Source organism: Protopterus annectens, chromosome 3.part1 (genome assembly GCF_019279795.1).
Source record: "Protopterus annectens isolate FY-2018-M chromosome 3.part1, PAN1.0, whole genome shotgun sequence".
NCBI classification, from domain to species: domain Eukaryota; kingdom Metazoa; phylum Chordata; order Ceratodontiformes; family Protopteridae; genus Protopterus; species Protopterus annectens.
Genome location: NC_056732.1, coordinates 555,161,433 through 555,172,752, shown reverse-complemented (window position 1 = coordinate 555,172,752; position 11,320 = coordinate 555,161,433). Strand labels below are relative to the sequence as shown.

Here is an 11,320-nt window from a genome sequence, read left to right as displayed (position 1 = left end):
AGGGGAAGAGAATTCTGCATTCTTTGGAAATACACAGACAGCTTAGATTCTACTTGGACAGAACCAAAGCATTCAGGAAGACAGAGCAATTAATAGTGACATATGCTGCAGGATCACAAGGAAAGCCCATCTCAAACAGACTATTTCTAAGTGTTTAGGAGACTGCATTCGTTTTTGCTACTTACACCATGGCAAACCAGTGCCTAAGGGAATTGGGCCTCATTCCACCAGAGCTGCAGCCACCTCAGCAGCCTTTCTCTGGGGGAGTACCAACCAGAGACATTTTAGAGGCAGCTACTTGGAGTTCAGTGCACACCTTTACAAAGCACGGTCATCTGCCACTCTTCTCCAAATCCAGGGCAGGCTTTGCCACTGCACTTCTGCAGGGCCTCTTAGCCGCTCCTACTGCTGTCTCGTACCAGCCCCCCAACCATAGCTTTGGGACTCTACCCAAATGTAATGACTGCAACAGTGAAACATGAAGAACATAGTACAGTTGTGTACACTTACCATAAATGTAGATGTTCGAGTGTATTCACTGTTGCAGTCCAGGTTACCCACCTTCCCCCATTTTTCCTTTGAATCTTACCATGTGAAATTGTTCAATCTCGCCGTTTGTTCTTACACACGGGTTCGGAGCCGATCCTCGGCCGAAGTCGGCCACATCACAGCTCGATCTTGGCTCGAAAGCTCGAGGCACAGTAATATCCCATGCTAAATAGTTGCATATATGTAGTAGTTGTGTGAACTAGTTTAGGTAGTTTGTACCTTTAAAATTTATAGTAGGGGCCTTAAACTTTTTTTCTCTGTTAAGAACTTGAACCATGGATTCTGGACCCGAGCCAGATCTGTTGACACACTCATCGGGAGTTCCTCACACCTTCCTCAGTCCCTCAAACTGACAGCTGCTGCTCTCTCCTTCCATCTTTTAGCAGGTCAGTTACTATCTCTCTAGTACAACAAATTGTCACAACTCATGTTGCCCCCTTTTGAACAACAACTCTCTCCGTTAAAATTGTTTACGTGGAAAACACTATTTTCATCCGGATAGAGTAACCTTGCGCACCAATCCATCCTTTCTTCGAAGGTTTGTTCCTGGAATACACATTGCACAAGTTGGACGTTCTGAGAGCTAAGATTTTACTTACAGGACAAAAGAGTACAGAAAGTCGGATCAAACTATTTTGTCCATATGCGACCAAAAAAAAAAAGACAGGGAAGTATGAGGTTACCTTATAAATGGCTCTCTCATTTTTGCATACATTTAATATATGCTGAATCAAACAACAACTTTCCTTTCAAACCCAGAGCTCATTCTAAAAAGCGGGGCGATTGCTCGCCCATCATACTCTCGTTTGCCTTTATTAGATACCATTTGTGCAGCAGCAGCTTGCAAAACCACACATACCTACACCACAAGCTACCAAGACAAGAGCTCCAGGGACAGAAGCGCTTTGGTTTCACTGTACTCAGAATGTTCTCCCTTGAGCCACCCGGTAAAAGGAGCTAGGGGCGGCCTTTTTGCTTGTGAACAACAAGCGATTGAACACATTCACATTAACAGTTGATTAGATTCCTTTTCAGCCTTTTCTAGGTATGGTTGACATGTTATTAACATCAGTGGCATCTTTTATCCCTCTACCTGCGGTAGGGTTTCCACAATTTTTGTAGTGTTTGTTCATGTTTTTTTTTACACATTTAAGAGAGATTCTTCTGGTAAGACATAACTTCTTATTTCCTTCTCTGATTTATACTACCTATGTGGTGTATTTGCTTATAGATGAAGGTAAAATTTATATTGGCGTATTTGTATAAAGTCTGGCTACCCTTTTTGGGGACAAAATGGCGTCAGCTGCTGCTTTTATACCCCTGACGACCTGATGTCAGGGAGGGGGCAACAGCAGCCAACAGAGGACCCAAGACTTTGGAATTCAGGCCGGATGAGGGCAACCTGCCAGCAGGATTACCCAAATGTAATGACTGCAACAGTGAATACACTCGGAACATCTACATTTATGTTAAGTGTACACAACTGTACTTTACCCTGAACGTTTTTGCCACCAGTCTGAACACCATCATTGCTCATCAGTCTGAACGACCTTTGTTGTGCTGAATACCCAGCCATCAGATAAGTGCCCCACTGGGGTCTTATTTCTTTTTACTCTGGTTATCTGATGTTCATGTCATCCAAGAAGAGAAAATCTCAGTGTGGGAAGCAGATTCCCAATAAGGATCATCACAGTGTCTTTTTTGTTTGGGTGCTTTCCATGACCATGCCTCTTGTGCCTAAAACTTTTAGAAGCTAGTCATCTTCCCTGGGCACTATCCCAAGAACCAGAAACTTAAACAGTTAGCCAAGGGTAGCATGGCAGAATCAATTAACCCCAAGGTACTTCAAGGCCAAGAAATTTCAGCCAGATTCTTTGGCTGTCCAACTTCGACTGCACATCTCTAGACGCGGGTGATAGCTCTGTAGACCATCCAGTGTTGGCTTTGGATTCCTCTACCACTACCCCATTGGAGGCCAGGATGCATCCTTCCTTTTGCACATCCTCTGAGGCTTTGCAGGCATCTGTTCCAGATGCAGAGTGGGAACTGCAGTTGATTATCGCAGAGGATCTCGGAGGGGATTCCACAGATTCTGGTCAGGGAAGAGTTTCCAAGTACTGTTACTGAATCCTGTCAGAGTTCAGAGCCTCCACTTTTTAGGGCTTACGTCCCTACCAAGAAAAAATAGAAGACTAAACATTCTTCTGTACATCATAAGGACCCTCAAAGGGAATGACAAGTGTTTACTCAGTGGGTGTTTAATGCCTTAATGGCCCTGAAACCTCCCGAAGGGGGTTTTGTGCCTACCACCCGTGGACTTCAACCCCTTTCAAAAGGCCCAGTGAACCTGATTCCTCGGACGAGGGTTTGGAATCTGATGAAGGGTCATTGTCTTATTCTTCCCAGATTCCTTGTCCTTTGGTTTATGGCTGTAGTGAAAAGGAGTCCAAAGTAGTAAAAGAGCTAACTTTGCTGGGGCAGGCTTGAGCTGAGCGGAACGAGCGGCAAGCAAAATCTGTGGTAATCTTGGGAACAAGAGGCGATTGTGGGTAAGAAGAGGAGCCTGAGTTGAGGAGCCACGAGTCTAAAAGTGGCCAAAGTCTGATCCTAGACCTTATCTGTTGAGGAACATCTGTTGTAAAGGTTTTGTATTTTCAGAAATATTTATGGGCAACAGCAAGATTATTATGTTTCATTTTATGATAAATAAAATACTGTGTATGTATTTGTTTTCACAAAAAAAAAAGGATTCATTGGTTGACCCCCATCAGCTGATTTCTTTAAATCCGTTATACTCCCTATCTTCAAAACACAAAAAAAAAAATCGACATTGCAGACATTGACCACAAAAAATAGACAACAGGAACTTCGACTCGCTACTAAACATGCAGTGAGAAACTATCTTTGCACATGCAGACTAAAAGAAAAACGTCAAAAAACATTTTTTTGGCAGGAGGGTGCACCCCCCCCCCCCCACAAACCCTGCTTAATTGTATATAGTAACCATGAGATTATACCAAATAGAAGAAAGGGAATATACTTCAATTCCTGAAGTCGTGCAGTTTCACACACCTGTGAAACAAGTCTGCAAAGCTGACCAGATGTGGGCCACAGTGTCAACAAAAGGCAGTGCACCTGTTTAAATCGTATTTGAGTTACTGTGATCTGCTTTGTTGTAGATTTCACTGAAGAAAGCTTTTTGCTGAAATTTTTTTTACACCTAGTTTTTTTTTTGCTTCCCGTTTGATGTAATCCACTCAATAAACTAGATTTTTTATCGTATGATTTTGATGCGTCGCTACAGTTGTGTGATTCTTTGTGCATTAGTGGTTTTACATAAAATAAATATACAGATATATCTATATGTCATATGTGTTTATATGGGTCTATGTATGCTTATCTGTAATGTGTGTGCGTGCGCACGCACATGTCTCCATGCAGCTATACTTAACCACTTACGTACGTGTGTATGGTGTGTATTTTGTGAAGTGCGTATTTTGTGTGTGTAGTAATGTGTCTGTATACATGAAAACACTCACTCACGTGTGTGTGTGTGTGTGTGTGTGTGTGTGTGTGTGTGTGTGTGTGTGTGTGTGTGTAATATGCATATATACACACACGTGTGTATGGATCTATATTAGTTTGCCAAAATGCCATTTCAGCAAAAACCTAGTCAGCAACACCAATTCATCGAAAATCGTTTCAGCGATTCCCTGAATTTACCAAGGGCAAAGTAGTAGCTGGCCAACTACACAACTTTGCTCTTTTCTCTACTGTAGGGCGATCTCAGAGTTTGTATATATAGTTTGGGGCAGCCCCACACATTGGTGGCTTCGATTTGCTTAAATGTCAGTCCGTTGTGCTATAGGGCAAGTATTTTCTTGCCCTTGGTAAATTCAGAGAATCTCTGAAATGATTTTTGCTGAATTAGTGTCTCTGATTAGGTCTTCGCCGAAATGGCATTTCGGCTTACTAATATAGACCTGTATAGATATAACGATATATATATATATATATGTATGTAGCAGTGGCGGCTGGTGACTTCAAATCAAAGGGGGGCTGCAGGAGACAGCTGAATGGTTAGGGTCAATGGGAAGGGGTGTGGCCAACTAGAAAGGGGAGGAGCTATGCTCAAAACCACAAAAACTAACTAAATACACTGCCCTGGGTGCCAAACCGTCATTATGAGAGTCCAGTCAAGACAAAATGAAGTGTAGAAGAATAAAAATATTTCAATGCATTGGCTGCATGACAGCTTACTTAATATCTAGATGGAAACAAAAAGGTTGTGAGGCATGAAAAAATAAATTACTTTTTAAATACATTAATGGAATGCCAGTCAAAATCAAGTATAAGAAAAACAAGCAGCACTCAACTCAAACCACTTCTTGCATTGCAGTTCTAATTATAATTTATATTCAGCTTTATTAAAGTACCAAGTAACATGCTGAAAGTAGAAATCTCTGATGCCCCCACTTGTAAAAATGTTTATTATCCAAAAAAAGACATGCTGCCTGACAACTATCTACTTGTTTCATGAGGAAAACATGATCAAAGTAAAAAATGAAAAGCAAACAAGAAATAAGCTCAAGATACATTGCTTAAAAGGATTACTCTACAGGTTATGGACCATAAGATTGGCATTCTGTTTAGTTTACTGGTAAAGCCTGCAGAGATGCCTGGAAGTCTCCAAGTGTAATGAGCTTCTTAAAATAATGTAATCCTGTCCTTTATTACAAATACTGTCATATGCATTTCAATACCCAAGGCTTATACATTATCTAGTTAAGTATTCTCTACATGGCAACAACAGAAAGGCATTCAATGTTGGCAGTTCTTTAACAGTATGCTTATTAAAGCTTACTTGCATCTTACGATCTCAGCCAAGCTTACCTGATGATCATTAAAGTATTGCTACTTAAACACAGAGCAACAGGCACTTTGAGTAATAAGCATAAATCAACAGTACAAAAATATGACAGAAACCAGACCATTCTGCAAAAATCAAGGACAGATGAAAAGCCACTCTAGTACTTGTGTCTACCTTGGATGGGGGGGGATACTCTGCACATTTACACTGCATAACTACTCCTTGCCTTGCTTCAACACATCCAGAGTCACTACATGGGGGAGTGGGGTGTAACAAGTATGTCACAATTTGAAATGTCTCTGGCTGACTGTTATGGCCCTGACACATTTGTCATACCTCTCAACCTCAGAGCAAGAAATCTGGACAAAGCCATACAAAGAAGTGGGACAAAGGCCCAAAAATAAGGACAATTTTTAAATATTGCTCTTATAAACTTAGAAAACTAATAGAATAGGTCTTGCATTAGTATGAATTTTCTGAATGGTATGAAATCTGAAACTCAAATGTCTGTCATTATTTTCTAACTTCAGTCTTTAATGATTTGTCACTAATTTGCCAAAAACACCATTATATGAAAATGGACCAAAATGTGATGTAAAATATAAAATAGCCACACAATACAGCTGGGAACCTGTCAAAGAAGGGACACTTTAATATTAGTACTGCTAACTTGAGCAGCTGACAAAATAAAAGAATCTACATGCATTTCTGAAATAAAAGTATTCTATAACTCTGATTATTACAGTTATTTCTTAATTGTAAACCCTCCATGTTTTCTTCCAAAATTTCTATTTTGCGGAGGGATTATTAGGGGGAAGAGCAACATTTTGAGCCAAAATCAGGGACAGTTGAGATGTTTGGCTATGCCTAATTCTGTAAAGCAATTTATTTGCATGTACCTCTGAACCTTTTAATGCAATAAATCTGGACAAGGCCAAATATATTGGGGGAACATATAAACAGTACTAAAAATTGCTCTTGTATAAACTGAGACAGTTGATAGAACAACAGGTCTTAAGGTTATGAAGTCTGAAACTCAGTGTGTCATTATTTAGTGACTTAATTCCTAAATGATTTGCCAGAAAACCACAAATTTTATGAGGAACAAACCAAAAATAAGAAGCAAAAATCTATTCATTCTTTGAAAATCTGGACAGTTGGGAAGTATAGTTCAGCTGGGGCTGTCTTTAAGTTTGCCGCCCTTCCCCCCTCACAAAATCATGGTCGAATGGAGCCTCCCCCTGCAGCCATTCCAATGATCCATTACTTGGCTATTTCACTCCATTTACCATAAACACTAATGTGCATACTGATTTACTTCTATGATGATTTGGACTTTATTTGAAAGTTTTATTTTGCATTTTACAGCACAAACACTAAGACATCTGCTAAACAAACTTAGCATTAAAACTTCTCTGCCATTAAAACTCACATTCATTGAAACAGCATTGAAACCCACATTCAAAGAAAATACATTTTACCAGTGGCAGATGAAGATTAATTCTGGGCTGTTTTCAAATCATAGGCCCCTTGCATATGAAACTCTTAATATGCTCTTTGATACACATTCCTATTGTTTTGAACATTTTTCCAGTAAACTATGAAACAAAACGCATGCACCAATAATGACAAAACTGCCCAATTCAGAACATCTTTCCAGTAAACAATGAAACAAAATGCATGCACCCATAATGACAAAACTGCCCAGTTCAGAACATTTCCATCATAAAAGTCAATTCAAACTTCTACAGTCCACCATTATCAGTAAATATGCACAATTCTACAGTCCACCATTATCAGTAAATATGCACAATTCTACAGTCCACCATTATCAGTAAATATGCACAATCTCTGAAGAAGTAAAAAAGTCATCTAAATAATTCCACATTAAATAAATCTGTGACTAATGAAGAGGTTGCTGCAAGCAAACACCTTTATATTTCATGGTTTCATCGAAAAATAGTGTCTGATGCCCCTGAGGAATAAATTGCCTATATTACATTAAAAATGATAACCTAGTAATATTGCAATAGGAAATGGATGGCAAACTGATAACAGGCTCATAGTTAGTATCTTATCATGTTCATCGTGTTACCCTGCTGCAGTCATCACACTTGGGTTATCCTGCCGTCAGGCGGTCCCGCAGTCGGCCCGAATTCCAAAGTCTTGGTCCGGCGTCGGTTGCTGTCGCTTCTTCCCTGACGTCAGTGCGCCAGGGGTATATAAGAGGCATCCAACGCCATTTTCTTCAGTCTTTCTTGCCGCGGTGCCCGGCAGAAGCAGTTCACAAGTGCCGGTCGGCCGACACCTGAGATTTTCGATTGAATTTAAACCAAATCTTCAATAAAGCTAAAGTACACGTACCCGTGGGGAACCTTTTCTTGCCTCATTCATGGCAGAAAAGTTAACAATTGCATTTCTTGTGGGAAGCAAATACCTCATAAGGACTTCCATTCCTGTTGTATTCCTTGCCTAGGCCCAGACCACGACGTCACAGGTTGTTGTTTTTGTGCTAGGTTTAATAAACGAACTATCAAATGGCGTTTTGACTTCGCACGACATTACTTTGGTAGGAAATTTAATTATATCATGCCGTCGGAACAGCCGACGACCGGCATGCATAAAAAACACAAGGATAAGGACAGGCAGCCTATGAACAAGCCAGATTCCGAGGCCTCTGCTGGGCCTGTTGCCGGTTCTCTGGTTTTCAGTGAGGCGCCTACGCAGCCCCTGACGACCGCAGAACTGGAACCCCAGACAGCTGCGGATTCTCAAGCGGAGTCTACTAGGCCGACGCAGCCATCTTCATTAGGCCCTTCCGACACCGGACCAGAAGTAGACCCCGGTGCAGTGGAAACACCTTCGGTTGCAGAAGGTGTCTTCAGACCGACTACACTCACCATTAAATCTTATGCTAAGCTTAAAACTCCTTTAAAACCAAAGAAGACTGTACATCAGTCTACAGTTCAAGGCCCCATGCTAAGAAACAGATGCTTAAGATGGCTGAAGATTTGATTACCCTAATCAGGGGTTCCCATCCCCCTCTTGATAAAAGACCAAGACAAGAGGAGGATTATGCTTCCTCTGACCAGGTTTCACTTTCCTCAGATTCCCCTGAGGAACAGGATTACACTTTTCCACCTTATGAAGATTCTGATGCTGAAGACTCTATTCCCTCAGCATCTCCGCCTGAAGACTACTCCTTTGGGGAAACTTTACATACCATGAGGGAACATTTCCACTGGGATGGCCAGGACTACTCTGATTCTAAGAAAAGGCTCAGAGATTTCCTTTTACTACCCCAGCACAGATCTCTTGCTATCCCTCCAGTTTTAGATATTGTGGATGAGGTTTACTTGGAGTCTAGTCTAAAACCAGACTGTCTACCTCCTGCTCCAGCCAAACCAGACAGATACTACAGAGTACCTGACTCACACAAATTCCTTTATAGAAGCCCTGTGGCTGACCCAGAAACAATTTCCCAGGGTCCTAAGGGAGCTAAAGCTTCTATGGCTAAAAATCCTGTGCCCTCTGAAAGGGATTCCAGAGCAGATGGGGAAAGAAAATATACACCTCAGTAACTCTGGCTATGAGAGCATTAAATTGTCAGTTTCACATGCTGAAATATCAGCAATTCCTAATGTCTCATTTAAAACAAAAAATGAGCATACATACTGAACAGTCTGAATTCAAGGAAATGCAGGATCTGTTGCATGCAGCTGAACAGGTGGGCAAACATACTTCACAATGCGGATTTGATTCATTAGAAGCTTCCTGTAGAGCAGCTGTTACTGGCTCTGTCATACGTAGACATGCTTGGTTAAAAGAATAAACCCTTCCGGATCATGTTAAAGCAAAATTATTGGATGCACCTTTACAGCAGGATGTATTATTTGGTGTCAAAGCAGAAGAGGTTTTAAAGAAAATGGAGGATAAGGCAAAGTCTATGCAGACGGTCAAGGATTTTTTGCAGGTACAACCCCCTCGTTTCAGCAGAAATTGGCCAACAAAAAACTGGTCCTTTCCAACTTCTGACAGATCACAGAGGGGCAAATACAGATGCCCAAGGGGCAGAGGTCAGTCACAAGGCCCTTACAAACCTCGCCAATGAGGTACTGCTACCCAGAAAGGAAGAGAAAACAGGCCTCCAAGCTAGTAGAAGACAAATACCATTACTCAGTCCTCAAACTACCAAGCAAATCTCTCCTGGCAGCTCCCTTGGGAGGAAAATTAGCATTTTTTGCAGACAATTGGCACATCATCACAAAAGGCAAATGGGTCCTAAACATTGTCTCTCAAGGATACAGATTCCATTTTCATACCTTACCAAGGATAAAAGGAATGCCAAACCTGCCACCAAATCAATGGGCAGAGGCAAAAAAACAAATTATAGCTCTCATGGACATGAGAGCCATTCAACAGGTACCTACACAGGAGCAAGGACAAGGATTTTACTCAAGACTCTTTCTAGTCCCAAGAAAGGACAAAGCATGGAGACCCATTCTGGATCTTTCAATTCTGAACACCTATCTGCAAGTACCAAAATTCAAGATGCTAACACTACAGCAGCTTCTTCCCATGCTGGGCAAGAATGCTTGGCTAGTTACGTTGGACCTCAAGGAGGCATACCTGCATTTCCCTATCAGACAAAATTGCAGAAGATACCTCCGCTTAATTGCAGGTTCAACGCATTATCAATTCTCCGCACTGCCCTTTGGCTTATCTACTGCGCCCAGGGAAGGTCACAAATGCCTGGCACCAGTAATTGCATACTGCAGACAAAGAGGAATTCAAATATACCCATACCTGGACGACTGCCTTATTCAAGCAGAAAGCAAGGACATTTTTTTAAAGCATCTGGCATTTGTCAAACACCTTCTAAGTTGCCTAGGGTACACAGTAAATGAAAAGAAATCAAAACTAGTGCCCTCACAAAACATAATATTCCTGGGTGCCAGCTTGAATACAACGGCCCAGATGGCTTATCTCATGCCAGACAAGCAACAACAGCTGACTCAATATTTCAAAATAATGGCAACAAAAACCCAACTCCCTGCAAGAAAAATTCTGCAGGCCTTGGGATTCATGGCGTCTTGCATACTACTAATACCATTTGCAAAACTGCATATGAGGAAATTACAATGGTATCTGAAAAGCGTATGGCCTCAGCACAGCCACAGCTTGGAAACAATGATACCACTCATTCCCTGCCTTCAACAGGAGTTTCTATGGTGGGCACAGGCATGTCACCTCAACAAGGGTCAGCCTTTCACCTTACCCACAGCCAGGCAAACTATGACAACAGATGCATCGGACTATGCCTGGGGAGCACACATGGCAGGACAGTGCATTCAGGGGAAATGGACTACAGATCAGAGACATCTGCATATCAATCAAAAAGAAATGCTAGCAGTACAGAATGCCCCAACAGCTTTCAAGGACCTCTTACACCCAGGACAACTAATAATAAAGACAGACAATACCACAGTAATGTGATACATAAACAAGCAAGGGGGCACACATTCCTACCCTCTATGCAGGCAAGCAATGACCTTGTGGAACACCGCACTGTCTTACCAGGTTCAATTACAAGCACAATTCCTACCAGGAAAGAAAAACACATTGGCAGACGACCTAAGCAGAAACATCATGGATCCACACGAGTGGAAACTAGATCCACAAGTACTTGCAATGATAGCTCAAAAATGGGGACGCCCAGACATAGATCTGTTTGCAAGCTCCCAAAACTACTAACTTCAAAACTTTTGCACAAGGACATACCATCCACAAGCTTGGAACGTGGACACCCTCTCATTCAGTTGGAAAACATTAACAGTGTATGCCTTTCCTCCACTGCCTCTTCTAGCAAAGGTACTGCTGAAAGTCAGATTAGAGAGGCCC

At 41.6% G+C, this 11,320-nt stretch overlaps 1 protein-coding gene across 1 annotated transcript in view; it reads left to right on the top strand.

Moving 5' to 3' along the window:
- Positions 1 to 2,365: 2,365 nt before the first annotated feature.
- The window catches only part of RAB5A (RAB5A, member RAS oncogene family), a 194,979-nt gene continuing 186,024 nt past the window's right edge, over positions 2,366 to 11,320 (top strand). Inside the window, exon 1 of the mRNA XM_044066234.1 lies at positions 2,366 to 2,389. Coding sequence (XP_043922169.1) covers positions 2,366 to 2,389 — 24 coding nt within the window. The remainder of the gene's footprint in view (positions 2,390 to 11,320) is intronic.